The sequence below is a fragment of the Aphanomyces invadans genome (assembly GCF_000520115.1).
Source record: "Aphanomyces invadans strain NJM9701 unplaced genomic scaffold supercont1.62, whole genome shotgun sequence".
NCBI lineage: Eukaryota > Oomycota > Saprolegniomycetes > Saprolegniales > Verrucalvaceae > Aphanomyces > Aphanomyces invadans.
In genome coordinates this window covers 194,038-220,671 of record NW_008580207.1, presented here as the reverse complement: position 1 = coordinate 220,671, position 26,634 = coordinate 194,038, and the positions used below count along the sequence as shown (strand labels likewise).

At 53.8% G+C, this 26,634-nt stretch overlaps 9 protein-coding genes across 13 annotated transcripts; 4 read left to right on the top strand and 5 right to left on the bottom strand.

The window, feature by feature from the left end:
- Positions 1-412: 412 nt before the first annotated feature.
- H310_14174 (hypothetical protein) lies at positions 413-3,552 on the top strand. Of its 4 annotated transcripts, XM_008881973.1 has the most exons (7): positions 414-708; positions 752-842; positions 887-1,249; positions 1,442-1,483; positions 1,536-1,925; positions 1,969-2,111; positions 2,186-2,469. In XM_008881973.1, exons 1-6 carry the CDS (start codon positions 439-441, stop codon positions 2,106-2,108), a joined length of 1,296 nt encoding a protein of 431 aa, XP_008880195.1. In that variant the 5' UTR covers positions 414-438; the 3' UTR covers positions 2,109-2,111; positions 2,186-2,469. The 4 variants fall into 4 exon arrangements, with proteins under 4 accessions (XP_008880197.1, XP_008880195.1, XP_008880198.1 ...); XM_008881975.1 differs by having other exon boundaries at positions 413-708; positions 1,969-3,552; XM_008881976.1 differs by having other exon boundaries at positions 1,442-1,925.
- On the bottom strand, positions 2,325-3,536 carry H310_14175 (hypothetical protein). The gene has a single exon (XM_008881977.1). It carries the CDS (start codon positions 3,529-3,531, stop codon positions 2,563-2,565), a length of 969 nt encoding a protein of 322 aa, XP_008880199.1. The 5' UTR covers positions 3,532-3,536; the 3' UTR covers positions 2,325-2,562.
- Positions 3,553-5,897: 2,345 nt separating the features above from the next.
- On the top strand, positions 5,898-6,523 carry H310_14173 (hypothetical protein). The gene is made up of 2 exons (XM_008881972.1): positions 5,898-6,047; positions 6,092-6,523. The coding sequence occupies exons 1-2, from the start codon at positions 5,930-5,932 to the stop codon at positions 6,463-6,465; spliced, it is 492 nt and encodes a 163-aa protein (XP_008880194.1). The 5' UTR covers positions 5,898-5,929; the 3' UTR covers positions 6,466-6,523.
- A 103-nt stretch (positions 6,524-6,626) lies between these two features.
- H310_14172 (hypothetical protein) lies at positions 6,627-7,349 on the bottom strand. The gene is made up of 2 exons (XM_008881971.1): positions 7,207-7,349; positions 6,627-7,156 (listed from the first exon to the last, which is right to left on the bottom strand). The coding sequence occupies exons 1-2, from the start codon at positions 7,316-7,318 to the stop codon at positions 6,783-6,785; spliced, it is 486 nt and encodes a 161-aa protein (XP_008880193.1). The 5' UTR covers positions 7,319-7,349; the 3' UTR covers positions 6,627-6,782.
- A 207-nt stretch (positions 7,350-7,556) lies between these two features.
- Positions 7,557-9,205, top strand: H310_14171 (hypothetical protein). The gene is made up of 4 exons (XM_008881970.1): positions 7,557-8,035; positions 8,080-8,630; positions 8,690-8,806; positions 8,855-9,205. Exons 1-4 carry the CDS (start codon positions 7,651-7,653, stop codon positions 9,065-9,067), a joined length of 1,266 nt encoding a protein of 421 aa, XP_008880192.1. The 5' UTR covers positions 7,557-7,650; the 3' UTR covers positions 9,068-9,205.
- Positions 9,206-9,227: 22 nt separating this feature from the next.
- On the bottom strand, positions 9,228-10,741 carry H310_14170 (hypothetical protein). Its single transcript, XM_008881969.1, has 3 exons — positions 9,941-10,741; positions 9,712-9,887; positions 9,228-9,655 (listed from the first exon to the last, which is right to left on the bottom strand). Exons 1-3 carry the CDS (start codon positions 10,157-10,159, stop codon positions 9,256-9,258), a joined length of 795 nt encoding a protein of 264 aa, XP_008880191.1. The 5' UTR covers positions 10,160-10,741; the 3' UTR covers positions 9,228-9,255.
- Positions 10,742-11,241: 500 nt separating this feature from the next.
- Positions 11,242-11,991, top strand: H310_14169 (hypothetical protein). Its single transcript, XM_008881968.1, has one exon. The coding sequence runs from the start codon at positions 11,265-11,267 to the stop codon at positions 11,919-11,921; it is 657 nt and encodes a 218-aa protein (XP_008880190.1). The 5' UTR covers positions 11,242-11,264; the 3' UTR covers positions 11,922-11,991.
- Positions 11,992-12,263: 272 nt separating this feature from the next.
- H310_14168 lies at positions 12,264-14,762 on the bottom strand. 2 transcript variants are annotated; one of them, XM_008881966.1, is made up of 10 exons: positions 14,540-14,762; positions 14,262-14,446; positions 14,074-14,207; positions 13,747-13,997; positions 13,367-13,703; positions 13,235-13,317; positions 13,103-13,186; positions 12,969-13,052; positions 12,736-12,906; positions 12,264-12,646 (listed from the first exon to the last, which is right to left on the bottom strand). In XM_008881966.1, the coding sequence occupies exons 1-10, from the start codon at positions 14,656-14,658 to the stop codon at positions 12,640-12,642; spliced, it is 1,455 nt and encodes a 484-aa protein (XP_008880188.1). In that variant the 5' UTR covers positions 14,659-14,762; the 3' UTR covers positions 12,264-12,639. The 2 variants fall into 2 exon arrangements, with proteins under 2 accessions (XP_008880188.1, XP_008880189.1); XM_008881967.1 differs by having other exon boundaries at positions 12,264-12,906.
- A 1,457-nt stretch (positions 14,763-16,219) lies between these two features.
- H310_14167 (hypothetical protein) lies at positions 16,220-20,057 on the bottom strand (the record flags this gene model as incomplete). Its single annotated transcript, XM_008881965.1, has 13 exons — positions 16,220-16,473; positions 16,645-16,816; positions 16,862-17,099; positions 17,149-17,303; positions 17,358-17,618; positions 17,675-17,911; positions 17,974-18,040; positions 18,105-18,177; positions 18,233-18,383; positions 18,498-19,195; positions 19,245-19,554; positions 19,618-19,826; positions 19,886-20,057. The coding sequence occupies 13 exons, from the start codon at positions 20,055-20,057 to the stop codon at positions 16,352-16,354; spliced, it is 2,865 nt and encodes a 954-aa protein (XP_008880187.1). The 3' UTR covers positions 16,220-16,351.
- Between the last annotated feature and the right edge of the window lie 6,577 nt (positions 20,058-26,634).

The window sequence follows — 26,634 nt, the reverse complement described above, 5'->3', positions numbered from 1 at the left end:
CAGCGCCATGTTTCATCTCACAGGCTTGAGCGCTACATAGCCGCGAGGGCAGCAGTCGTCCAGTTTGTTGGCGTTGACATGGCCAAACAGTTACGGCATTCTCCCTGTCGAGGTGAACCATGCAGCTGTGGCTTGTACGAGAACAAACGCATCCGTGGACGTCATTTTCCCACCCTGTTGTTAAATGTAAACGTGTCTCTCGAAGCCTTCTATTGCGAATCCCACGTGATTCGATCACTCTCGTAGTGCTGTGCCATGGCGCCGTGTGGTCGTGCTGCCGGGCGTGAGGAGCGAGCGCCACGCTGGCACGTGCCTGAGCAAGGAAATGGGAACATGCGAGTTTGGCAAATTTTACGCACACCCGGATAACTATCCGGATAGCTGTATGAAAAGCGCCAGATTTCGAATTCCCCGCGTCGCGTCGGGAGCAGCGGCAGCATGGCAGGTGAAGGATCGTCGTCGTGGCCGGCAGGGTGGTCCTCGTCGCTAGAGGAGGATCCTCGATCCACGCGAAGGTCACGGGAAGGAGAGGATGATGTACTGACGAGGTCGACATCACCGTCCCGTCGGTCATCTGCCAACACCATACTGTCACGTCCATCCACAAGCACGGCCGATATCCTGTCTATGCGCCGCTTCCAGTTGCACGAACCAGATGAAAAGGTACTGCATCAACAACGACAACAGGAGAAACAGCGATGGCGGCAGGTAAATGCATGGGGCATGCCTGACGTTACTGACCAGCAAGTAGCTGCTCGACGAGCAAATTCAGGAAAAGGCAAGGAGAAAAGCCAAGGAAGAAGAGGAAAAGCGTATCGCTGAGGAAGCGCAAGCTCAACTTGGTATGACGAGCTGCTTTGTGATCTTGGGTTGATAGTTGGGGTAGAACGCCAGCAGCAGAGGCAACAACATCTTCGCGCGCAGCAAAAACTTGGTCACGTCGCATCGCTGCCGAACCCTCCCAAGCAACAACAACAGCAGCAGCAGCGATATGTTTCGTCTGGCGGAAGCACGAATGGTTTGAGCATCTACACATCCCCAACTGTTGGAGTGTCCCCCCCGCCTGTCCCGTTTTCGTCACGAGTGGTGCCATCACCAACGTCGTCGTCGTCGTCCCGCGGCATATCATCAAGACATGAAACGAATAACTCGCATGATGTGCTTCATGAAGTACAGGGCTTGCTTAGCGAACTGCGCTACGAGCGCGCGCAAATGCAAGTCGAGCGGCAGCAGATGCAGCTCGAGCGAGGTACTGTGTCTGTCTTGTGCACTTGCTGTGTCCTGCTTGATCTTGGCTATTTGATTTGCATGTTGGGTCCACTTAGAAGTAAAGTGTGTGGAAGCAATTGCGTTTTCTTGTGCATCTCTGTATTGCACAGATATGCAGATGTAGCTGGGTTGTATCATATTCAACGGTTCCCATCCACTCACTTAAATGTAGAGGCGATGATGCTCGAGCGTGTGAAACTGGACCACGAACGGGGTAAAATGGCAACACCCTGGATTCATGAGCGTATTGCACAGGGCTGATGTAGAGTTGCTGGCACGCGATCGAGCTGCGTTTGAAGCCTCCAAGGCATTTGTTCGTCCAACCATACACACGACAACCCCTTCTTCCGTCGGATCGACAACTCGACGGCCCCCATGGACAGACTTTGACGTACTCAGCCCCACGTCCGGAGGACATCAATCGGTGTCCCCGACCTTTTCGCCATATCGCGACACCAAAGCTGCGTCCCAGCGAGAAAATGCACGACCTTCGTTTCAGAGCAACTTGGAGGACGGATATTCGTCGAAACGTCGATTCAATTACATGGAAGAAGACTCAAACCCCATGGAGCAATCCTTGGTCGGCATAAGCGAGTTTGTGGCTCTTGCGTCTGTGGACGAAAACAACCACAACAGACGGGTGATTAAATCGAGTGGTATGCGCCGTTTCAATCAACGAGCGTCATCGAGCGTGCGTAGGGCGGTATAACTGGGAACGCGAAGACACTGCGCACCCGCCGACTACCTCGCGGAAGCAACCGCCAATGGCCGACAACGCCGCGCTTGGATCTCCTTCTGCCGCATCCAAACTGTTTGAAGTAAAAGTACTCGTGGATTGACAGGTCGATCCAGCCTTTGTCACGTGTTGTCGTGGCGCAATGTCGACGTTCATCGTATTCACGGTATTATGCTGCAGTCAATGGACCCATTGTTCAACCAAAGCATGGTGTTGAAGCAATGCCGCGGGATGCCTCTCGATCTTCGATTTGGACCGTTTGTGACGCCGGGATCTTCCTTGCTTCTTTATGGATGCGTGAAGGCCCCTCGACATCGTATTTACGTGCGAAATGCGTTGATCACGACGTGCGCTGTTCTCTGCCAACTTCGCTCGCATCGTGCACACGTCCTCATCCGTGCCTTGGAAATCATTGAACGATGCAATAGGACTTTATTCCATCACCATGCAGGAACAGTCCGCAATTTATGACGGCGACTACTTCTCGAAACACGCCAATGCCAGATCCGTCACACATCGCTGAAGGAACCAAGTGGTTGGTCTCCGCTCCAACGATCCTATGCATCCTTGTCGTGGCGATGGGTGGCCAGAGCTGGCGAGGAATACGTCCTTGTCGTCGTGGCTGTGAACGTGATTGTGCCGGTGCCATGGACTCCTGGCCAGAGGCTCAAATCATGGAGATTGGGGAAGCGGTCGAGTCGCTGCGATGTGGATGATGGCGGTGTGGAGTCAGTGAGTATGGAGGCGGGTTGCATGCGCAGGCTCCCTCCCAGCACAGTTTGAATCCATGCATTCTCTGCAGTAGGCACCCCTTCTTCGTCGATCTCGCGCTCTTCCAAAGGTGGCAGCAATATTCCTTGCAGCCAATTCAGTCGAGCGGGAACGCTCCATGTGCGCACGGTTTTGAGCGCGACGTCGCACAGCACTTCGCCATCGAGACGAGATCGGACAACGACGTCCACGATTGAATTCCATGATGAGGTCGTTGTCGGGCGTGGCGTCCACGTGAAATCGGCCAGCTCCTTGCGGATGCCCCAATTCCGTCGACCGTTGCGAAGCGAAGCCTCCGTCGAGACGAAGATGCGGGTCACGCGGCGGGCGGCGAGCAGTCCATGTGCTTGAAGAAACGTTTCCTTCATGTGATTCGTTCTGGCGATGGGATTGCCTGGTGATGGAGGCGTGAAAGCTCCAGGCACGAGGAGCAGCTCATCGTACGGTCCCACAGGACTGTCAGTGTACCGAATCAACATGACAAAGCCTAGGCCGGACCCGGTGTAGTTTGCTCGGTCGTGTTTGGTGGGGAGGTGGGCGCGGAGGGCGCTTTGCTGCTTGGAATTTGATCGACGGGCCAAAATTGGGAAGGCGTACATGCTGCCCACATTGAGTGTCCACGGATTCAACACGGTGGGTATATCGGTCGCCTTGCCATCCTCACCGCGATCGGACTTGGTGGAGAGATGCGCCCACGTCGGTTGTCGCGGCAGCGCGTCGTGTTCGGCGGCACCCGCATCAGACTCCATATTCATGGAAGATATGTAAGCACAACCGTCCTCCCCCATCGAGAAAATCCCTCGAGTAAGTGCAAGCCACCAACATTCTGAATGTTTAGAGATCTTTCAGTTAACTAAGTAGCCTCAACATGGGAGCATATGCAGACAATGTGAACAGAGAGGCTACCAGCGCAAGCTTTGCCATTGATACGTTGCAATGTACGAAGTGCACGAAAATCCAAAGGCACGGTTGCTTTATGGCTTCGATTCCACAAGCGTATCCCAACGACGTGACTACAGTAGAACTGGCATACTCCCGAGGCTGCCCGAATGTTGGTTTGTCTACTTTAACAAGGGATTACCTCGGCAAGCAACTTCTAATATTTGATATCAATGGAAAACACCTGTGAAAATGAATACAGACGTGTCTGATTGGACCAATTCTTGCATTAACTTTCTCCCTCCGATCCAAAAAGATTGCGCGAGTTTGGAATTTCCTGCATCCCTCCTGGAAAAAATGTTCGCCGCTCACCCTATATTTTGATATATATTGAAATTCGAGGTTGTAACGTTACAGAATGTGTGTCTCAGAACCACCCAAATTTGCGATTCACGAAAAACCAACACCGCCATTCGTCGCGCCTGGGCCGCTGTATGCTTTATCTTTCGTCCAACGCGTCCTTTCTTTCGGTTAGCTACACACACTTGCATGTTTCCAGACGCTATGCCCTGAGCCTTTGCTCGCGCTATGATGCGACGAACGGACGACACGTGGCACGCATACTTTGTTGCAAGTTCGTTTCCGAAGCCTCTCGGTAATCGGCCAACCACGCCGCCTTGGCACTTGAGCAAGACTTCACGCAGGATGGCCTCACGCTCCATAAGTGTCAGGTTATGCCTGCTCTGTGTCATTGTGACAATGAGCTGTCAGAATTCCCGCCATGGAAGAGTGTTTGTATATTTAAAAGCTGGATTTATCTTGGAATTTGTATTAAATCTTTTGACCTCCATAACATGACTTGGAATCATCATATTTCAACCCTGAAAATCCCTAAACTGCTGTCCGTTTCGCGCTCTTTCCAACAGGCCAATTGGAGCGCAGAAATCAATTCTAGGATGAACGAAAACTGTGCCTGAAGTCGCATACAAATTTAATGATGTATCATGTCAACCCTCCTGAAAGTCGCGCAACCTTTTTGGATCGGAGGGAGTATCTCATTGGTCCAGTTCAGCCAATCATTCACTCCTGGTCGTAGCTTCGGTTGAAACCCATGTCGAGCGCGCGACCCAATAGCCCATGCGCTACAACTTCGGAGTGTCCGGCGGCTGGTGCATTCCACTCAAGCACCATACGAGCCAAAGCGCTGCTTTATGGCTGTGACAGGTTGCCCCGGTATAGACTCGTTGAAACCTGCACAATGCATGCAGGATGTTCAGTCAAAAACAAATCGAGGAGTGGCACGTGAAACTTAAAGGTGCTGTGTGTGCTTTTGCTGAAAAAGTAAACGTGACCTGCTCGATCACGTTTACTTTTTCAGCAAAACCACACACAGACCCAGCTGCGAGGCATGCATTCCCCAGAAGGAGCGAATGAATTGTTGGCTCGGCACCATGGTTTGCGAGGGATACACGAGCCTAAGCCTCTTCATCCAAGGACATGTCGAATGTCCGTGGCAGCATGCTGATGGTAATCCATCGTGAAAAGAAGGAACGACAGTGGGTTCTACTCCAATCATCGTCAGCCCAATGCGATACGTTGTTCTGCTTCTGGACCATCTTCGCATTCATCGCAAAGGAGGCGACTGTGACTCGTCGTATCTGGGACGAACGTGCAGGATTGGTTCACCCTACCGTTTGGCTTGTTTCATCTCGCCATCTCGGCTCAAGGCGACAGGGACGTCAACCAAGTTCGTTGCACAAACGACCGTGCAGTCGGCAAGGCAACAAATTCACACACCGATGGGACCTTGGCACGATTGGTTGGTAGGGCCCTCCATGACGATGCGTTTCCATCATTCAGCCGCCATCTTGTCGTAAATGTCGCGGCGTCAGCACCACCGTGTCGAATGCATGGCGTGAAACTCACCAAACATCTCGTTGACTTTGCATCGGACATCCGCTCTAAGGATTGCAGCATTCTCTCTTCCCTCAGCAACGACGCCATGCGTCTGCCAACGAGCTACCTACCGCTATGGTTGCGGTTGACACCGCTTCGAGGTGAAGCCAGCCACGCATGGTCACACAGCGAATGGCTGTAGGCATGGCAGCAGCCTGGAATGGCATCGTGTGCACATGACTAGGATAACGTAGCAACTCGTTGACATTGGTAGGAGGAAAAGGACTACAAGAACATAAGTGTAACCGGACTTTGTTGGATTTGAAACCGTCGTTTTATCCGGATCGTCGGCACGCGGATCTTACTTGAGAACGTGCCATGTCGAGCCAGAACCTCCTGGAGAAACCGAGTGATGGCGGCATGGATGACAATGGGCTCACGACGTACAAGTGGAAGGTTTCCCTCTTTGGATGCTTCGACACCCTCGTACCGAACAGTACGTCCTGCGGTCTAGCATTTCCTCACCGCCTGCCTGTCTAGCCCTCATGGCTGTCGTCTGTCCATGTGTGTCTGTTGCCCAAGTCGCTGCCCGTGTGGGCTTTGCCAGCTACCTTACAGCGCTGATAGTGACGTTTGCCTCGTACGTCTTCTTCCTCGTCGCAATGGGAGTCCACTCGACGGCGCTCCGTGTGCTTGCCGTCATCGTTGGTTTTGTGTACTTCGGTTACATGTGGTACATGCGCACGAAGGTTCGCCTCCTCTTTCAAATTCCAGGCTCGATTCCGGAAGATGCATGCACTGTCCTCTTCTGCGGCGTCTGCTCCATCGCCCAAATCGCAACCCACGTCGAAAGCTACACCCCCAACTCGTGTACCTTCGACGCCAAGGCAACTTTGCCTGGATACATTGTATGACAATAAGCATAAAATGAACAACACTCTCGAGTTTACCATACCATCGAACGAATAAAACCCCATCGTCACCATCATTCTTGAATATGCAATGTAATCTACGGCGAACGAACGCCTTTAACCTGTGAAAAATGTAAAGCGTACAACACTCTTGAAAAAAGATATACACACAAAAGGATTCGTTGACTTTAAGAACTACCTGCTCCGGTCTTGAAGCGTGAGCGAAATCAAAAACCGAGAACGGTCCCCAATACGTATGCTTGGTCACGGCGGAGAAGGCACACGGTCACGATTGCAACGACATGGCGATTGGTACAGGATTAAAGACGATAGCCTTGGAGCGTCGCCTTGGCCTCGAACGAGCACGCTCCAGGGTTGTAACTTTCGACGTGGGTCGCGATTTGAGCCAACGAGCAGCAGCTACAAAAGACGGTGCACAGAGCATCTTCCCACCACGCACCAGGGATTGCAAACATCCTACGGATGTTCATGCGCAAGTTCCACTTGAAAATGACAAGGCCAATTGCGAGAACGGCCGCGATCCCATTGATCCACCGACGGTTCAACCAGCCAGCTACAACGAAGAATACTGCGAGGGCGTACGTCGTCATGAGGGCAGTTGTGTATTTCAACGACCCAAGGCGCGCCAGGACTTGAGATAGCGTCACACACGGACACACGAATGTCATCAGGGCTACAGGTTATCGTGTGTCAAGAGAACCGTGGAGGATGACAAGTTGTTACCATTGGGCACAAACGTGTCACAGCAGCCAAAGATTGAAGCTTTCCAGTCCCCAGTCTTGATTCCATTGCTGTCCACACCGGGCTCGATGAGCGGTACTGCGGCGTCGGTCATGGTACGCGCCCGTTGGGTTGTGAAAGATCGCATCCGGTTAAATTCGCTATTATGCGGCTGAGTTTAGTTTGCCGTTCAACCAATCAAAATCATCGAATTTGAATTGAAGTTGTTTCATTGGTTGATTTGCAAAATGGAATTTTAATACTTGTTGTGATACGCGAGATATTTGTACTGGGGTATTGTATTCTATTGTGTAAAATTTGAAATGCAACAATAAAAATACGGTGGACCTTCGCGCTCAAGTTGGCAGTCCCCAATTGCCACCAGCCGATACAGGCCTGCCCGCGCCGCCGCCGCCTTATCCTCCGCTGCGAGCTTCCGCCCCAAGGATGATGCACAACAATCCCACAGATCGTAAGAGGAAACGAGGAGCTTTAGAAGACATCAGTAATACACACAAAGCGTCCGCGCCGTCCACGCGGATGTCCACACGACTCAATGTCAAAGGCGCCGGTGCCCCTCAATTAACGCAGTCGCAAACCTCCGAGTCCAGCACCCAGTCCACATCCCCGAGCCAGGAAGATCACGATGCTCCAGTCGGCGTCGTGTCGCCAAAGAAGAAAAAAATTCACCAGGATGCTCCTGTCCTCGACGCTGCCTCAGGAGTCGTCTCGAGGAGATCCGCGACACTCTCACGACAGAAGTCATTTGAATTTCAGACAAAAGACCTCCGAGACCGACAACGCATGTTCGATGTGCGCACGAATGCATTAAGTATGCCACTCTTCCGTGGAATTGTGGTGAAATATGATACGTAGGTTCGGAGTATGATGTGGAAGTGTACGTCGCGCAAGTGGGCATGATCGATTCCAAGGAAGACGATGCGATGGCCCGCGAGATTGACAAGTACCATCGCTCTCACGAACACAAATACCGCGTTCAAAACGACTTTCTGTCCGATGTGAAAGATGGTGTCAAAAGTGACATTAATTGTCGCATGAGGGGCATCCTTGTCGATTGGCTCGTCGAAGTTGGCGAAGAATACAAGCTCGTACCGCACACGTTGCACTTGGCGATTCACCTCGTTGACAGATGCTTGTCCACGATGCGATTGGCGCGCGGAAAGCTGCAGCTCCTTGGATGCGCATGTATGATGCTCGCGTGCAAGTACCAAGAAGTCGTTGCCCCCAGCATCGAAGATTTCATCTACATCAGTGACCACACATACACGAACGAAGAAATGCTGGCGATGGAAGCAACTGTGCTGGAAGCGCTCGAGTACAAGATCAGCGGCACCAATGTGTACCATTTCCTGGAGCGGTTCATTCTTGCAGGCTGCACATCCGACGTTCAGCGGCATTTCGCACATGTACAGCCCCCTCACCTATCTCTTCCATCCATTTCTAATTCCATGGTTGATGCATGCAGTACTTGATGGAGCTTGCGGCCGTGGACTATTCTATTACGATCACGTACCCGCCTTCGATTCTCGCCGCATCCGTCGTATATATGACTCGACTCGTCACGGAGGAGAAGAGCCCTTGGGTAAGCTGCCTCCATCAGGTTACACTAACGAAACTTCTTTGTTCGCAGACGCCCACGCTGCACTACTACACCAAGTACAACGCTGTTCAAATCGTGGAGTGTGCGACGCATCTGTACAAGATCCACAACGCCGAGTACCAAGTGCTGTTGACTGATCCGGAGAAAACACGAGCGATCACAGACAAGTATTCCCAACGATCGCACGCGCGGGTTGGCAAATTGGCACCAGTGGCCCCTCCGTCGACGCTGCAGTCGCCATGAGCACCAGGGAAATGCTACTCGATCTACCAACGTGGTCACATCCTTCAGCCTCAACGACGCTGCCAATCGCGACCCATATTTCTTAATCTCAACCCTGGTTGACCCATTCACACGTCCCTATCGGCCCTGGCCCAGCTGTACCTGCAGTTCCATGCCAGTGTACATCCAAGTCACATGGATTAACCCGTTTAGGAAGTCGTGGGCTGCAGCCGCGCCACGGCCGCTACCAATGCATCCGTCGATGTTCGTGTAGCATTCAAGACAAAGTACTCTTCGTTGTCGTCCAACACAACCGCGTCAAAACCAATGTCATGGAGAAATGCGACGGCTTCCGGCACCGACGCAATCTTGGCTTGGATCGCGCCGTTGGACACGCGAAGCTTGTGGAATTTGTCGTCGTCTGGATTGTCCAAGATGTTTTGAAGAATCTTGCATATCGTGGCGGCGGTGGCGGGAGGAAGGGAGTGTGTCGACGGAAGAGGAGGACGAGCGAGGGATGACGAAGGGTCCCGTGCAGGTGATGGCGCAGACTGAGCAGTCGTGGCAGCGGCGCGCGCAGCCGTTGATGAGCTGATCGTGGGCTCATACCTACATTTCAAGCGGACGGCCGTGACGTCACGTGCGATGGGACGCTTGAAACGTACGGGTTGAATCCTGCAGCGGCAATGTGCATTTGTTCCAGAGCTTTTGCTTGTTCATACGCTTCCGACGTCGTCGAGTCGTCGTCAACGACATGGTCCGGTCGCGCATTGGATGCGTCGCCGCCGTTGGTCATTCGTTTCTTGGGGGCAGGCGCGCCACGCTTTGCCGCCGCTTCCGCCTACTCGAGTGCATCGCTCAATAGACCATGCGACGATGTCATGAAGAGTGTACTTGCTGTTGTCGTCGAAGCATTCGCTCTTCCTCCGACACGGTCGGGTCCACGGCAGACGTGGGTCGAGCTGGCAAGCAGGTTGCTGGAGGCGGTGCGGCCGACGGTGCCTGCATCGAATATCCTGTGCCCGAAAATGTCTGCCCTTTGATCTTATGATCATTTTGCATCTTCGCCACCTTGGACGTCACTTCCTTCGTCTTCTTCTTCAACCAGTCCATGTTCCCAAGCCCGCCGCGCGGAATCGCCGCGTTCCTATTAACGAAACAAATACCCGACAGTCTGTCTGATATATGTTTTATAAACTCTCGTGCTACGTTTCAGTAATCCGCGTGCTCGAAGGAATGAACAAATCGCCGATGTACAATATCCATTCCAGGTATTCGGACATGCCAGATGAAAAAACGTGTTCGAAACGCCGAACGCGACAACAAGCGCGAACGCCACGGTGTGCACTCGATTGAGTCGCGCGACCATCACAAGGCCATCTTGATCGTCACGACGTCGAGATGAATGGACAATCTTGCACGCGTGCTGCATTCTACAGCCTCTCCAACACAGCTCTCCCTCTTCACGCTAGAGTCAGCGGGCTCGGCAAATCCGCGCAACGTCCTTGCTGCGCGGAGGTCACGCTACTTCGGTGGCCTGCTGCTTTGCCATGCTTTCTTGTACGCCTTTCGTCTACGACTTCATCAAAGGTTGCAAGCCGTGCCGGCGGGCCGCAGCACGAACGCGGCCATCAACGGCGGCAGCGGCGTGCATCCGCCAGCGTGCAGGCTGGTCAACCTTGACGTGGGGGCAGTTTTATTTTATGAACTAAATTTTTGTATGCAATTTAATGCAAGTTGAACGTTGAACCCAGGTTCAATCTTTCGTCGGCAAAAATCTTGCCCTGGTGTGCGTGGGGCGACGGCAATGTATACAAATAGCAAGTAAAAAAGGTTGAGCTGGGAAAATGGAGGTTTTCTTCACGGCCCGCCGTCCGCATACAAAGCGGAAGAGATTTCCCCCTTCAACATTGAGTTTTATTGTGTTCGGATCGTTTTATTTTATTGCAGGAGCGGGGTCGTTCGGTTGAACGTGTTTAGCGCCTCCGCGCGCGGAAAAACGTCCCTCTCTCCCTCCCCCCGTGGCTGGGGTGAATTAGAGTTTAACGCTTTAACGGAGGTGACGTTTTAAGCCCTTGAAGACGTTTTATTTGTTCATACAAACACCAAGGTAATTGGTGCATGAGATGATCCATTCTTTCGTCGTCTGTCGCCGTATAGACCCCGTGTTTTGACGCTGCAGTTTTCTATTCTTGTCGGCGGCGCAAGCACAAGCAAGATGAGCGTGAAGGGCGTGGAAGAGCTGTCGCCTGTGGGGAAGCCGAGTGGCGGCGGCATGCAACAGCGGTGCGGTCCGTGGAGCGACGCTGAAGTCGCGTTCGCCACACGGCTGTCGGATGACTTTAAAGCGGGCCTCCTGCCGGACGTCCCCAACGGGATCCCGCTGCGCAAGTGGCTCAGCGAAAAGCTCAACTGCACGCCGATGCGGTTGAGCAAGAAGTTTGACAAAACGTCGGGTGTGCTAGGGATGTGCCGATACACGTGCAACGTCATGTCGATCGCGAGCATGTCGGCGGAGAAGTCCAAGCGCCGCCAGGAACAGCTCGATCAACTTGAAGCGGCGTTCCGGCAAGCAGTCCATGACGAGCAAACCAAACTGTCCGAGTTCCACATCCAGCAAACCCACAAGCATCAGTACATCTCGGCGGCGTCCTCGACCAAGAAGCGGAAGAAGAGTGGATCGACAACGGCCACGCCGACGTTGTTGAAGCGCGCCAAAGCGTCGGGAAGCGCCGTGGTCGGGGGACATTTGCTCGGAACGACGATGCATCACGACTACTCCAACCCTTCGTTGGCCCCGAACCAAGCAGACTTGAGCCTCGGGTTCTTGCTGCTCGAGCTACAGAAGGGCATGCCGCCGGCAAGGGTCGACTGAGCCCGCGGCTTCCTCGTCGTCGACTAAACGTAATATGTCATGGGTGTGTACAACACGTCGTCGTTCCGTCGATTCTCCATGCGGGACCATTCCCGTCGATGCCGCTGCTCCAGTTGCAACTCAAACGTGGCTCGTTGTTGCTCGGCCTCGTCTCCATAATCGCCACCTCGTTGCCCAGCAACGACGCAGCCCATGAAGTGGCCAGAACGAGAAACTCGGGCAAGATGTGCCGCCGCCATGGTGCATGGAAATCGACGCCATGACGTGGCCCAGCTCTGGACAGCGCCAACTACGCGACCGCATCGTCGAGTCTCTCTAGACATCATGATGGACGTGTTGCACAGGGACAGCGCGGCGATGCATGGGACGTTCGCTGTCGATTTAAAACAGATGCACATGACGCTGAAGGGTGCCCGCTCGGCCATCTCGAAGCGCGTCGGGCACCGGCATCTCGATCTAAAGCAACGCGTCGTGTGGGTGGGCCGCCGCTTCCCTGACGACGCGCGCGGCATCCATGAAGGAACGATCCTCGACCCGCTGCGTTTCGAAGGAGAGGCCGCCGCCTTGAATCGACAATGGGCCTTGTCGATCGAGCTGCAGGCGGCGGATGGCCAGGAAACCCCTCGACGACCCATTTCCCAACACGCGGTCCGTCGTACGTTAATGTGGTCCGTGTCTGAGCGATTCGGACCGCACGTCTCTCGTGGTTGGATGGCTGCTACGACCTGCGAGAGTCACTGGCGCGGCCGTGACGCACGGAAACCCCACGATCGGTTCAGCCACACACACACGTCGATTCAACTACACGCAATACCCATGCGCCGCGAGCCACTCGAGGACGTTGTCATGTCGGTTCGCCACCGCCCACTCCGTGGCTTGCGTGGTGCAGCCCTCCTGTCGGTGTCGATGGAGGAAGTCGAGGAGGTCCACTTGGCCGTTGGCCGCCGCCCAGTCCATGGCCCACGTTGTGCAGCCCATGTCTGGCCTACAAATGCTCGGTCAAACTCCACGAACCATCGCGACAATCGTCGATACGAAGCGTCGTACCGATTTGCTTGCACCCATCGCACGACGTCCAAGTGGCCGTGCAGCGACGCATAGTCCATCGCCCGCGTCGTTCCCCCTTCATGTCTACTTCAACCCGCCGTTGATTAGTGCGCGGCCGCCGCCGTAGCCCGTACCGGTTGCAGTGCAACCACTGCACGACATGCAAGTGGCCGTGGGAAGCCGCGCCGTCCATGGCGGCGGTCGTACACCCCTCCGACCTGGATCGTTCGCACACGTCAAGGCGCACCACGCAAGGATTCATGTACCGATGCATGTGCAGGAACTGGACAATGGCCAAATGGCCGTGCTGCGCCGCGCCATTCATCGCTCGGACGGTACCGCCTTCGGTCTACTCGCAGGAATGAGTGAACACTTGGAACGAGCCGCATGGGACGGACCCGATGCTCATGCAAGAATGCAACCACGTCCAAGTGGCCATTCGTCGCGGCCATGTCGAGCGCCGCCGTCGTGCATCCTTCGAATCGCTGCACATGGAGGAATTGCACGACGTCCAAGTGGCCATTTGCTGCGGCGACGTCCATCGCGGCCGTCGTCGCGCGGCACGGCCCTGCTTCAAGCAAAGTCTGCACGACGTCGAGATGGCCATTCCCGGCAACGGGGTCCAAATGGATGGCCCAGCACGCTGGGTCGCCGAGGCGGCGGAGGTAGCGGACGACGGCTAGATGCCCGTTGGAGGCAGCGCGTTGGAGTGCAGATGACGTGCAGCCTTCCGTCCTACGCAGCGCCGTTGTCGGTCGTTGCGGAGGTCACTCTGTACCGATTCGACGAAAGGAATTGCACAACGTCGAGGTGGCCGTTCGCTGCCGCGCCGTCCATCGCGTCCGTCGTGCACCCTTCGATGCGATTCAGATGCAAGTATCGAACGATCTCGAGGTGCCCGTTCGTTGCGGCGCTGTTCATGGCCGACGTCGAGCAGCTCTCGACGCGTCCGCTGTCGTGCAGGAGCTGTACAACTGCCGCGTGGCCACGTCTGCATGCCTCGTTCATGGCGAATGCTGTCGCTATTGTCTAGATATAATACGCAATGGACAGGTCGTTGGAGCGATGGTTGTATGCGCAGGGAGATGGCGGCATTGAGTTGTACCTGCGGGTACGTTTCGAGGAGCCATCGGACGGTGGATTCATGACCAAACGCCGCGGCCCAGTCCAGCGCATTCGCGGACCCGCCGCGGTCGGGGAGATGCGCATGCAGCACCTGAAGCGTTCCGAGATGTCCACCTGCAGAGGGAGCCATGATGAGTCAAACTGCGTCGAATGGCTGGACATGGCCACCTTTTGCCGCGACATCCCATGTTTGATACGACACCACACCAAGTCGATGGGAGACCAGCCACAACACAGTTGACGCATGCCCGTGCCTGGCCGCACAGTCGACCGCGCGTTTCGAATACGTCACGCTCGGGTGAAGGGTACACAGAGCGACGTGACCAGCGGCGGCCGCAGCGTCGCCGTCCGTCCTACGCGCGCACCTGTCAACATCGACGGATTCGATCCATGATCGCCACAGCGAATCGACGCGGCCACCAACCGCCATTGAAAGGACAGCGTACCATGCATGGAAGGCTCGACCAGGTTGACACGCGAAGATGGTTTGGACGAGACATGGCGAGCTCAACACGTGCAGCGCTGCGGGCGGCGTCGACGTGGACGACTCAGCAGCACAGAACATGGTGCGAGCAGCACTCGTGGCGGTGGGCTCGTGGCGGGAATGCACAGTGGCCCGCCTAGCCTAGTGTAAGTTACGCCAGTCCTGACAGCACCCGCTGCGCTCTCTGGCGCAGTGTGTACCCATCGACGACGGTCGCCGATGTAGCGCATGTCAAAGGTCACGACATCCGGATATATCCGGCACTTGAGCTGCCCGAAGCATGTGAGGTGCATTGGAATTCTATCTACACTGACGACGCGAGGTCACTGGGGATTTACCGGGCAATGCATGCGCAGAGGGATGATGTGGAGATATTGCGTGCAGCGACTCGTGCGATCGGCCGGTTTCCAGGAGGTGGGTGTGGTTGGAAAAGTGTAGGGAGGGGTCCATCCATCATGGCTGCGGTTGCCAGCACTGATTCGACACCGCGAAAGTGTGTCGTTGGGCTATAGAACGGCGTCCCCTTCAACTGTCTGCCAGCCAACTCACTGCTGCTCCACAGACTGTCAGCCCCCGCGGCCAAGCCGTTGGCGGGTGGCTTCCCCCCACCGTCCTTGTGAAGCCTGCGTCCCTCGTTTGAAAAAGTTGGAGAAAAATTGAATGTTTCCTCCTGATATTTCCGAAATCAAACGCCGTCTGCTACAAAGTTGAATACAATTGTCAAGAAAAGTTGCCAATTTTTGGAAAAGGACCAGTCAAAATCTGCAAAAATTTCAAGAAGATGCCATTTTCTCAAATGTTACAATGTCGTACATTTGCAAAAACACAAAAACAGGTTGGCCGTATATGATTGGACGTTTCGACATCCCCGCAAGTCCATCCATACGAGGAATTTTCCCAAGAGTTGTCTGTACGGCTTCCTCTACCCCTCCATGTTCGTCGAAATTGGGCTCGACATGTACCCCAAAAACGATTTGTCGAGGCATCTTCCCATGGCGTTGATCGTTGACTTGATTGGTGGATTTCCCCAATACTGCCGTGACGCACGTGACGTGGCCCGACTTGAAGTTCCAATGCCTGCACAATGATTGGTCGATGGAATTGCCGCATGCAACGGTGCCGCTCCCGCCACCGGCGGCGGCATTCTTCCATCTCCATCGACCCTCGTACATCATGCTGAGCCTCGTCAAGGTCGCCACCTTCCCGACACTGTCCATCCGCGAGACAACCGGCCCTGTCGCCTCGACCAGCACAGCGGCGCAAGCCACATCTCCACAGGACAAGTCCAAGACCGCCACGCGCGATTCGGCGTGGGAACGCTCCGGGTGGGCTTTCATCTGAGCCGATCATCTGCCGCCGCCCCCCCGTTGTGTACCCTATTCATTTATTCGCTCGGCGCAAGTCCAAGGGACCGACCGACCGCCTCAAGCCGCTGCCAGTTGTCGTCGTTAGGTTCCAATGTTGCAATGCCACCAATCTCGTCTATGGATGTTGCTTCAGATCGTTCTCGACCATCCCATCCCACCCCATTCTCTGCACCGCGACTTGCCTTGGCCTTACGGCCCTCGCCATGGCCACTTGTACACGACACAATGGACCGACCTCGTTGGCCAGCCGCGCCGCGGCGATGCAGGACAACATATAGTCGCAAAACGGGATTCGTGGGTTGCATATACAATAGCAACTGTCGCCGCATGCTCAGGCTGCAACTCGCGACGGGTCGTGGCGACCATGCAGGTCTTTCATCGAGACTGGCGATGGCAGGAGCAGCGAGTTAGGTGGATGTGGTAGAGGCGAGGACAGTCGCCAGCGCGGCTTCGAGTCGATCGACTTGAGCTTGCAACGCTGCGACTTGGCTTTCAAGCGCGTCGACTTGCGACGCTTGCGACTTGACAGCTACGACAACGCCACGGTCATTCCAAATGCACACAGGGAGTCCGGGACCAGCTCGCCGCGACCACATCGTCGGCGACCACGATCTCCGCGGGCTACAACCAGCCGCCCTCGCAAAAACGCGGCCCACTTCCAGCAAACCACAGCACCATGCACTGTTGTTGGCGAGCATACCTTCGACAACGACGGGCACAATGCGCGAGTATGCCACGTACTTGAACCCGTCCGAGTCGGTCGTGACGACCTCGGGCAGCACGTCGTCGACTTCTTGGGCCACAAAGCCGATTTCGCGGCGGCCCGAGAACCCCTTGCGTGGAAATGCATCCCGGTCGTAATTGTACTCGACCTAGAGCCACCGGTGATCGTGGCGGCATCGCTCGCGACAACGTACGCCGCGCAGCTGCTTGACTCTAGCCAGCGCGGCCGACAGTGCCGTCACGTTGGTCTTGAACCGCGCGTCCGATGAGTCCACGTACGAGCCGGAGCCCATGACTTGCCCGTCGACGACGAGGCCGCCACCGACGTACGCATTCGACTCGACGTACATGTCGCCCGCCACTTCGAGCAGCAGCGCGCTCATGTTAATCCCGCGGATGTACCCGCCGATGATGTCGACGCCGCGGAGCTCGCTACCAGACCCGCTTCAACACGCCGTATCACACGCACGAGGACGCCCACCTGTTGGTCATGTCGATTTTGCCGACGACTTGATCGACGTGGAGCTGGTGCACGTGCAGCGTCGACGTTGCTGCGTCGAACGCGAGCGACGCATCCGATGTCAGGACGCCGCCCTTGCCGTACACCGCGACGCGGTTCGACGGCTGGCCACCCACCTACGACGACGCGGCGTGAGCCATTCGCGATGCCCGCCGCGGAACAACCACGACCTGAATCGAATGCGCCGCAAACTGGTACGCGCCAATGTTGAGGTTGCCCGCGGCCGTCAGCTCCTGGACGTGTTGCAGCCTTGTTGTGTCGAATTCGGTCGCGGTGAGCGTCTGCCACGCCTGCCCGTCAAACACAAACAGCGCCGACGAGTACGGCGGGATCTTTAAGCTCTTGAGCCCGTCCGGGTCGCTGTTCTGGATGATGAGGAGCTGGCCGTATGCCGCGCCGTCGACGGCAATCGTTTGCGTCGCATGGGGCGTCTACAACCACACTGCACGATCCATATGCCATACCATAACGGGTCGTCCCGACGCACCGACTCGCCGTCGTCCGTGATATGGACGTAGCTGTGCGTGCACGGAATCGTGAGCGTCGGCTGCATCTGGAGCGTCCGCGGTCGAAACAACGCTTGATGCGACGCAATCAGCGGCCCCGTCGCCGACGCGATCGGTCCATCGGCGGTCAACCCGCCCTGGAGCCACATCGACCCGTCGCTGCGCACGCGCCACACGTCGCCCGCTCGGACAAAATCAAACGGCGTCGTCGCGTTTGCCTACGTACAACCAAGTGCGTACAAAAGCGATCGCGATCGCGCGGACAACATCCGAGTCGTACCGGTGCGTCCAGCGCAAGAACCGTGCCGGCAAAGTGGGGATGGCTCGCTTGACCGCGCAGCGGCGATCTAGCGCGACCCGTCAGCCTCGACATGTCCATCTACACACCAACGTGGCCGGCAACGACTGTACCGCAGCGGGTCGGTGGATGTGACTGCGATCCCTTGATGCAGCGACAGAGTGTCGTGGATGGTCACAGTGCCACCTGCACGCAATCGCGTCGTCAATCCATGTGCCACCGACGATGCCGCCGACGATACCTTCCACCGCGAGTCCGCCAGATCGAATCGTGAGTCCCCCCGACGCAATCGTTTGCCCGCCGGCTTCGACGTGCACGCCGCCCGATTCCACACGCACGCCGCCTTGATGGATCGTCGTCGCACCGGACGCAGCCACGTCAAACAAGAGCGCCTGCACGCGAATCCATGGCGCGTCAACACACTCGCCACCGCACATGCACACGCCGTCGGTCGAGGTCGCCATCACCACGACCAGAGCGATATACATTTCAAAAACGAATCGTACCGAGTCTGCGCTGCGGCATGCCATGCACGAACCGGACGCGCCGCTTTCGACGGTCACCGCCAGCACGTCGTGCGTCGCAGTGCTACCGATTTCGACGGAACCCACGTTTGGCGAACGGAGCACGGACGGCCCGTGGACGGCAAGCCCATCTTCGAGGGTCGTGTGCTTCTTGACAAGCGCTATATCGTGCACGACGAGTGGTCCCTGCAGACGACTCGCTTGGGCCACAACCAAGTGCCCTCCGATTCCCACGTCGCGGCCGACGCTCAACTCGCTGCCGACACTCGTCCTGCCATCGCTAGACACTTGAAACACAGTCGTGCCGGCGACGCGGGCCGAAATCAAGTCGACCGACTCAGTCGTCGCGGCAACGTCGAGGTCGACCAACGGCAGGACCAACGCGCTCGATGTGGTCGACAGAACCAGTCTCGAGTCGGCGAGCTTCACGTCGGCATGCGAGATGCGTACTTTGCCGCCGCGCTGGACGTCCAACTGCGTCGTGACCAGCATTGGCACGCTCAGCGAAGCGTCGGCGCCATGCAGCGTCGTGTGCCCAACGCCGTCCATGGTGAAGATCGGAGCGCCTCCCGCGTCCGCGTGGATAATGTCGAACGCGCTGGACGGGCTACGCATGGCAGACAAGCGCAGCAAGTTGCCCGAAAAGAAAGGACCCGTGGCTAGCCCGTCCAGCATGTTGCCTACGCCATGCCGTTTCGGTTGGGCCAGTAGTTGGGAAGTCTCGCTCACCAGCATCGGTGTTGGAGCCGCAGTTCGCGCCGTGGTAGCCCGGTTCGCAAGCACACAAGCCCGACACGACGTTGCACAGACCATGGTTGGAGCAAGGCAGGTACGCCTTCACGTTCGAGTCGGTGATGCTCGTGAAGCGGCACGCAGACGACGGCGTGCACGAGAAATCGGTGCTCGGTGGGTTGCCTTCGTGGTAAAACAGGTTGTTCATGACTGGGTACACGGGAAACGATTTCAGTGTGAGGTCGAATTCAGCGATGGGAGCCGACGACGACGACGTGTCGGACGCGAGTGGGACGGCGGCACACGACTAGGACACGACGGTCATTTCGAAGGAAGACGTGGGAGCGAATTGCAGGACATGCAAACGTACGAGATCGCCGAGGTTGCGAAACCGGCGAAATACTTGCGCGCAGACGTCGACGGTGAGGTGCGCCGACGCAAACGCGTCCAACTCGACGACGTGGCCATGAAACTGGATCAAAATCGACGACGTTGCAGGGAGTTGCATGATCGACACGCGCAGGATCTTGTCTTGTTGGTTGCCACTGTCTACCGGGTCAAACCCATGCGGGCACATCTCTACAACCTTCCTGTGACCACCTCGTGGACGAAGGTGTTGCTGGACGCAGCCAACGTACTCTGCGAGCAATCGTAACCCGTGTAGCCCCACTGGCAGTTGCAGATGTACTCGCCGTGGCGGTTGATCATACAGCTTCCGTGGAGACTGCATTGATTCGGAGAGCCAGGGCATTGCTTGCCTTGGTCCGCCGCGGCGGCCACCGCCGCCGTCGCCACCATGAACCGCCACATCGCTTCCAACAATGAGATCTTTGGAGGAAGCCTCCGGATAAAATTCCTCTAAAGAATACAAAACCGGGGACAATAACGATGTTGACATAGTGCGATTTGATTGGCCAAAAACCTTAGATGCACTCCACACTATCCTGTTGAGACGGTTTGAATAACACTCCATGATTCGTCCAAATTAACCCAATTTTATCCAACCAAAATGTTATTTTCATGCTGCTTGATGCCAGGGATTGAAAGAAGTCCATGACATTGTCAAGGTGGCTTCCTTCTTGCTGCCCGACAGGCGCATGACTTGTAGCGAGCATTTTGATTGTTGTGGTTGTTTCTTGGTGCTTCGCTTCGGCTTGGATTGATATTGACCTCTGTGCATTTTGATAGTTAGGTCGATTTTAATGGACTAGAGCCGTCTTGTGTATTTGGAGGATTTTTGCCAGCGATATCTCTTGGAATCGTCGTGAAATCTTCCAGAGATGTTCGCACTTGCTTGACGAAGGTCTGCTAGACTCTTGGGACGACCAGGCTCGAAACGCGGCCACAAGCTTATGCCAATGCCCCTCTCAGGTTGCGCCTGCAGAAGCTAGCAGGACGCCAAGTCGAGTTCGATGGCCAAAGTAAATGAGTGTAAATTGGAAAGTGACCGATTAAGCCGAGTGTAAGCTAGACTACGAGAATGATCGCTTTCTGGAAATTCTACATTAGGCAACGCTAGGACGAAATGGCTTCCATTAGCTTTCGCTTGCGCAAGGCTCATGTAACGTGCAGAATGAGCAGATTATGTATGACGTGGCCTTAAGGCGATATGTGTTTGATTTGTGGTTCAAATATTTCACGCCGATGTCTTAACACTCCCCTCCAATCGTGACGTTCTTGGTTGTTGCATGAGGAGATAGAGGTGACAATTGGCGCCTTGTGCTCTTCGAACTTGGGTCGTGGGGGGGCAAGGCTTTTATAAGTATATCGGCAAGCATCGAGTTGGATTCGTAGTACTGAATCTTTATGGTACGTTGCTTGACGAGGTCACGAATGAAGTGGTGGCGCAAGTCGATGTGTTTCGAGCATTGGTGGAGAGCTGGGCGTTCAGCCATTTTGATGGAGCTCTGGTTGCCTTCGTACACGAGGTTCGGCGACTTGATTGGGAGCTCGAGTTCTTCAAGGATTGACTTGATCCATAGAACTTCTTGCAAACCGTAGGACATGGACATGTACTCGGCTTCGGAAGTCGAGTGAGCGACGATGTTTTGAAGCTTGTATTTCCATCTGACCGGACACCCATTGAGGAATAGGAAGTAGCCAGACATTGAACGGCGAGTGGTCTTGTCGTTGGCGTAGTCGGCATTAACGCATCGTTCGAGCGTAAAGGCTTCGTCGGAGGACTCCTTGTAGTAGGGCAAAGTCTTGATTTCCTTTCAAGAAGCGTTGGACTCGCTTGGCGATTTGGTGATGATTGAGAGCTGGATCGTTGACATGTCTTGAGAGCAATGTCACAGTGTACGCTATGTCGGGCACCGTGGTCGTGGTGAGGTAGAGTAGTTCACCCGCTACTTTGCGTTAAGCCAAATGATCGGTAGAGACAGCGGAGGAGGTGGGAGCGGCAGCATGACCAGTGTCTTGAGGCGTTAAGATTGGGTTACAATTAGAATATCCGTGTTTAGCAAATATATCCGAGACACACTTGTGTTGGTGCAAATGAATGGTACCATCGTCAAGACGTGTAACTTCAAATTCATCAAGGGACCAAGATCCTTCGTGGTGAAGCGGGCAGAAAGTTCGCACTTGGTTATTTCCAGCAGGGGACTGCTCTAGAGAGAAGAATGAAATCGCCAACATATATACCCACCAAAACCAAACCTTCGGTCGACTGTTGAAAATAGATGCATGGGTCCGTTTCGAGTGGTGTAAAGCCTTGAGAACGAAAGTACGAATCGAGGGCGGAGTTCCATTCACGCGAAGATTGCATAAGGCCGTAAATGCTTTTGTTGAGGCGGCAAACGAGGTGTTCTTGGCCAGGCTTAAAGCATCCAGGCGGTTGGCGCATGTAGAGCGTTTCTTGGAGAGTACCATTAAAAAATGCTGTTCGAACGTCCATGTGGTATACGTCCAAGAAGTAATAGGTGGCCAAAACAAGGAGGAATCGGATGCTTGAAGTGCGAATGACCGGCGCAAAGAAGTCCGTATAGTCAATACCAGCAATTTGTGTGAAACCTTGAACAACGAGATGGGCTTTGCAACGGGAAAGAGAATTATCGGCGGCGTATTTCTTGGAGAGTGTAAACGGCGTCCAATGGGCTTTCAACCAGTGGGGGTGCGCAAAGAGTCCAGGTACCGTGTTGCGCGAGGGATTCATAGTCGGGATAGGTGGCTTTAATCCATTTGTCGCGTTCAGACGAAGTATGGGATTGACGGAATGTAGTTGACAGACCAGTTGATAAAAATGGCGAAGGCGGCGAGAATGCGTTGACACTTGGCATCTTGAGAGTCCTCATCGGTAGTGTCGTCGGTAAGTGAATTTACACGAGGGCAACGATGAAGATATGCTGGACAACACACTGGTCTGTTGAATTGCGTGTGGCAATATGCAACGAAAACTTTGAAACTCTGGGGTGCATTCGAGTATTGCTGAAAGAAGTAGTCATAGCCACAGCGCGAAAAATTATCGGTGAACGCAATGAAATAACGTGTACGACCACTAAGTGCAGGATGACGCATCGGTCCATAAAGGTCCGAATGAACGAGAGCAAAGAGTTCATCGGTAGGCGACAATAAACGTAGTGGAAACGGTTGACGCGATTGTTTTCCGGTGACACAACTCGAGCAAAACTGGTGCTTGCAGCTGGTAAGCTCAATGCCAGTCGTGTATTGCCTCGTTTTCACCCTGTGCTTGAGGCTGATGTGACCCAACCGGGCATGCCAAGTACTGGCATCGGTTGTCGTCGCGAGAGTTGGAATTGTTTATGCCTTCTAGTGGCTTTTTCCTGATGTAATAGTTCGTTGCAACGATTAGCACCGTCAGTACTTAGGATGTCGTGACTTTGTTCTTCAGTTGGGCTAATCTGGTGGATGGGTTTCTCCCTCCGATCATCCTTATTTATGCCTTCTACTTAGGGTCATTCGTACCTTCGCTCCTTTCTATGTTTCATGCACTTCTCATCCCATTCATGAGATTCTCCATGCGTTTAGCGATGAAGCGTTCCATGGGCAAGTGTTGGTGATGCCAAGCAACATCCAATGTTACTCGTTATGAACAAGCATCACTGAGGTGTGGAGACATCCAAAGTAATATCATACAAGCGGCAAAACCCGGGTGGATTGAACGAGAATTGTGAAAAAGTCCACTCAGCTCATCTCCCACATTCCACAATGGTCTCAACTTCACTGTTGAAACACGTAAGTAAATGTTCGACACCTAATACGTTTTTCGTGCCCAAGGAGGTCGGAAAGAATTGAAATCCTCTCATTTCCGGGTTCACAATGTCTATACCCAGTAAACGCCGTTAGTTTACTGCGGACTACGCGTCATTTTGTTGAAACAAGTAATCGCCAAGAAATCCTTTCTTGCTTGCCGAGACACGATCATGGATGTGTTGGACTCCGTTGCTAAGAACCTGGCGTCGCTCGACGACCATGACCGGCCCAACTTCAACGGAAAGAAGGCTCAAGAGCGCTTCTCATGCATGATCATGTCAAGCACTGCAGCTTCAGTGAGTGCATCTGGCATTGCAAAAGACGTCACGATGACGATAATTCGGTTTAACGACCTTCCAAGCTAGAACCTGATGAAGAAAGCGTCATGCAAGTGCAGGTCAAAGTGCTACTCTGCGAGCTGAGACAGCTGGTGCGAAAGTTCGAAAGGCGGAGATGATTCTCCAGACAAGCCTCAGAAGCCCCGAAACCTCTTACAACGCGCTCGTTTATTCCGCTGTACAAGTGTTTTTGCCTGTTCATGCCGTCGACTGTGCGATGAGCCCAAACACACCCTGCAATGGCGAGCCACGGTGGTAAACAAACACAACAGTAGATAATGCCCATATTGGCTCGGAGCAATTTAGTGTTCTGGACATCCACCGGTCGTGGATTTCGCAAATCAAATGCATAAGATGTCGCTGAGACTCCCTCGGGACCTGCCAAACATTCGTGCCATGTAGTGATAGCGGCGAGGAAGTGTGAGATGACTGAACCAAGCGCACACAGCTTGTCGTAGTAGATTCGTGTGTTGCTGATTGCGACAATGACAGCAGGGATGTCGAGCAGGTAGCCAGGTCGTTTTATTCTTTGAGTAGACAGACCGCGTCATAAGCAATTGTCGGCCTGACCGCGTTGCGAGCGTCAATAGAATCACGATTTCAGCAACGCAAATCACTGCGGGGTGGTGTAGAATGCTAATTGGTGTGTATTCGCGCAGACGCCTGCGTCCAGGTGACTGAAACCAAGGTAGAGCTGGTGGGACGATTGGTGAGTATAGTGAGCTGGGAAATACTCGCAAGCGTTGTCCCCGCGAATATATTGATGTTTGTATGCATAAATTGCACCAATCATCAGTGAGTGAAAATGTTTCATTGATAAAGGTACTCATCTAATTCTGTCATGGGGCCACTGATTGGCAAACAAAATGTAGAAAATATGCAATGTTTATTATTGACCAGGACGGGCGGGGACCGAACCCTTTGCCAAATTGAAATGACCAGAATCCTTATTTGCAAGCACAGACAGCCCGAAATACCTCCGCGACATTTGGCGTGGTGATTAGGGTACCTAGCGAAAGATTAGCTGACCTTGTCAAAGTAGCACATTGCATTTGAGGGATGAAGGATTAGCATGAGATCCCCATCAGGATAGTGTGACTTCATTTTTATTTATATATAGTGTGATGCGCATACATTCATCCTTACATTGTATTCAAAAATATGAAGGCAAATTTCCAGTTTCACAACACAACTGAAAAATACGAGGAATTGCCTTCTCGAACGACTACTTTACCGCATCCACACTGTTGGAGGCCCAACCCTTGATGGTTCGTTCAACCATTTTTCTTCTCTTTTCGGCTACAGACACGACAGGTTCCTCTAAAAGTCACAACGCACGTAATCTCGCGTTCAATACAGTGAGCGACGGAAAAATGTCCCAATTGGTACTAGAGAAATATCTTGAAATTTGATTAGGCAATAAGATTACCTTCAACGAGAAATGACAGTATTTCTATTCAAGCTGTTGCCGAATTGAACTACCATTTCCACGATAATTGGTAGAAAAGAGAACACTTCAAACTCAGGCACGACAACGACGACCAGCAACAAATACTACAATACTTCTGAAACTACAAATATTTCGAAAATGGTTCAGACGAACCCAAATCATGCGCCACAGACACAAGACTGTCAAGATTGACAGCTACAATCACTGAAGGCCTAATGAATATGCCCGTAACATGAATATTTTCTTGCCTTTGAGTTCCTGGTTTATATGTCAACATGCATGAGTATTTGTGGAAGACAAAACATGTTGAATGTCAGTGAACAATAACTTATTCCGTCGTTACCTGTAGTCGCATAAACCCAACGTCAAGAGTTGGCAAGCGCTGGTGAGTATGGGGGCAACAGCTCCAAAATGCCAAACAATTCTTCGTTCACAAGTTTGTACGATGTCGACTACACGTGGATGGCAAGATTGTCCACGAGCAAACAGAGCGTCCAATCCGCTCAAGCTTCAATAGCTCCTTGAGATATATCTCCCACACTGAGCCGTCCATCCAGGCATTTTCCTGGACCTAGTAAAGATGGGAGAGTCAGTAATTCTTCAAACTGATTACACCACCTGGAGTACACCGCAACACTACGACAATCGTTAGCTTTGATCCTATGAACGAAGGTTTCATAATGGATCAAACAACACGACACATCATCCGCGCAACCTCCCATGACAGCAGTGAGGTCGTCAGATTGCTATTCGGTCGAGTCAACCTTGAGTCGTCGCCGTCCTCAGCCCACGTGCGACGGGATGGGTGGCATGTCATAGTAGACAGCTGTTTCGTCGATTTCGACAATGTCACGCAGCGGATGCGCACCATACATGGCCAAAAGAGGTTGCAAAGGTCATCTGAATAAGCTCGAGCTCCACGCGCTTCAGCTACGAATAATAAATCACACACTGGGCAAGCCCATGACGGTGCGCAAATTGCCGACACAAGCCCAAGACTGATTTATATACTTGCTCTGGCGTCGATTGGCTTTGTAGTAGTCTTCAATCCATAGGGGTAATAATTCTTGTTCCAAGTCAGCATATGCGCAGTTGTTAGCAAATGACTGTCTTGTCCCATCTCTTTCATGAAATGTAAGAGGTCTGTGCCAAATGGCATGATCACTGGCCTGCCTTGGCCGTCAAGTGTGAAACAGTTTTTGTTGCCAAGAACTGCGAGGTTCTTGTCTTTCTTGCTCAACCACGTTTGCAATGTATAACGAGATATGCCCTCGATCGCACAAATCGCATTCGTGCTGAGTGTGCTTTTTTCGTACGCATGGAGGAACTGAACCCTTGCTCTAACTGTGTAACGGCGTTGAGCGCGCTATGGGAGGACGGCTCCAGG

Bases quoted from the DNA above. Each gene is read 5' to 3' on its own strand.
- H310_14171 (XM_008881970.1), top strand. From the start codon at position 7,651: ATGATGCACAACAATCCCACAGATCGTAAGAGGAAACGAGGAGCTTTA. The intron at 8,631-8,689 runs GTACAGCCCCCT...TGATGCATGCAG, and splicing joins TTCAGCGGCATTTCGCACAT to TACTTGATGGAGCTTGCGGC. The intron at 8,807-8,854 runs GTAAGCTGCCTC...CTTTGTTCGCAG, and splicing joins CGGAGGAGAAGAGCCCTTGG to ACGCCCACGCTGCACTACTA.
- H310_14172 (XM_008881971.1), bottom strand. From the start codon at position 7,318: ATGACCGACGCCGCAGTACCGCTCATCGAGCCCGGTGTGGACAGCAAT. The intron at 7,157-7,206 runs GTAACAACTTGT...GATAACCTGTAG, and splicing joins TGACACGTTTGTGCCCAATG to CCCTGATGACATTCGTGTGT.
- H310_14175 (XM_008881977.1), bottom strand. From the start codon at position 3,531: ATGAATATGGAGTCTGATGCGGGTGCCGCCGAACACGACGCGCTGCCG.
- H310_14170 (XM_008881969.1), bottom strand. From the start codon at position 10,159: ATGGACTGGTTGAAGAAGAAGACGAAGGAAGTGACGTCCAAGGTGGCG. The intron at 9,888-9,940 runs GTACACTCTTCA...GCACTCGAGTAG, and splicing joins TGCTTCGACGACAACAGCAA to GCGGAAGCGGCGGCAAAGCG. The intron at 9,656-9,711 runs GTACGTTTCAAG...CTTGAAATGTAG, and splicing joins GCCGCTGCAGGATTCAACCC to GTATGAGCCCACGATCAGCT.
- H310_14173 (XM_008881972.1), top strand. From the start codon at position 5,930: ATGTCGAGCCAGAACCTCCTGGAGAAACCGAGTGATGGCGGCATGGAT. The intron at 6,048-6,091 runs GTACGTCCTGCG...CTGCCTGTCTAG, and splicing joins CGACACCCTCGTACCGAACA to CCCTCATGGCTGTCGTCTGT.
- H310_14169 (XM_008881968.1), top strand. From the start codon at position 11,265: ATGAGCGTGAAGGGCGTGGAAGAGCTGTCGCCTGTGGGGAAGCCGAGT.
- H310_14174 (XM_008881975.1), top strand. From the start codon at position 439: ATGGCAGGTGAAGGATCGTCGTCGTGGCCGGCAGGGTGGTCCTCGTCG. The intron at 1,250-1,441 runs GTACTGTGTCTG...ACTTAAATGTAG, and splicing joins GCAGATGCAGCTCGAGCGAG to AGGCGATGATGCTCGAGCGT. The intron at 1,926-1,968 runs GTATGCGCCGTT...GAGCGTGCGTAG, and splicing joins ACGGGTGATTAAATCGAGTG to GGCGGTATAACTGGGAACGC.
- H310_14168 (XM_008881967.1), bottom strand. From the start codon at position 14,658: ATGTTCTGTGCTGCTGAGTCGTCCACGTCGACGCCGCCCGCAGCGCTG. The intron at 13,704-13,746 runs GTACAGAGTGAC...GGCGCTGCGTAG, and splicing joins CAATTCCTTTCGTCGAATCG to GACGGAAGGCTGCACGTCAT. The intron at 13,187-13,234 runs GTACATGAATCC...CGAACGATCCAG, and splicing joins CAGTTCCTGCACATGCATCG to GTCGGAGGGGTGTACGACCG.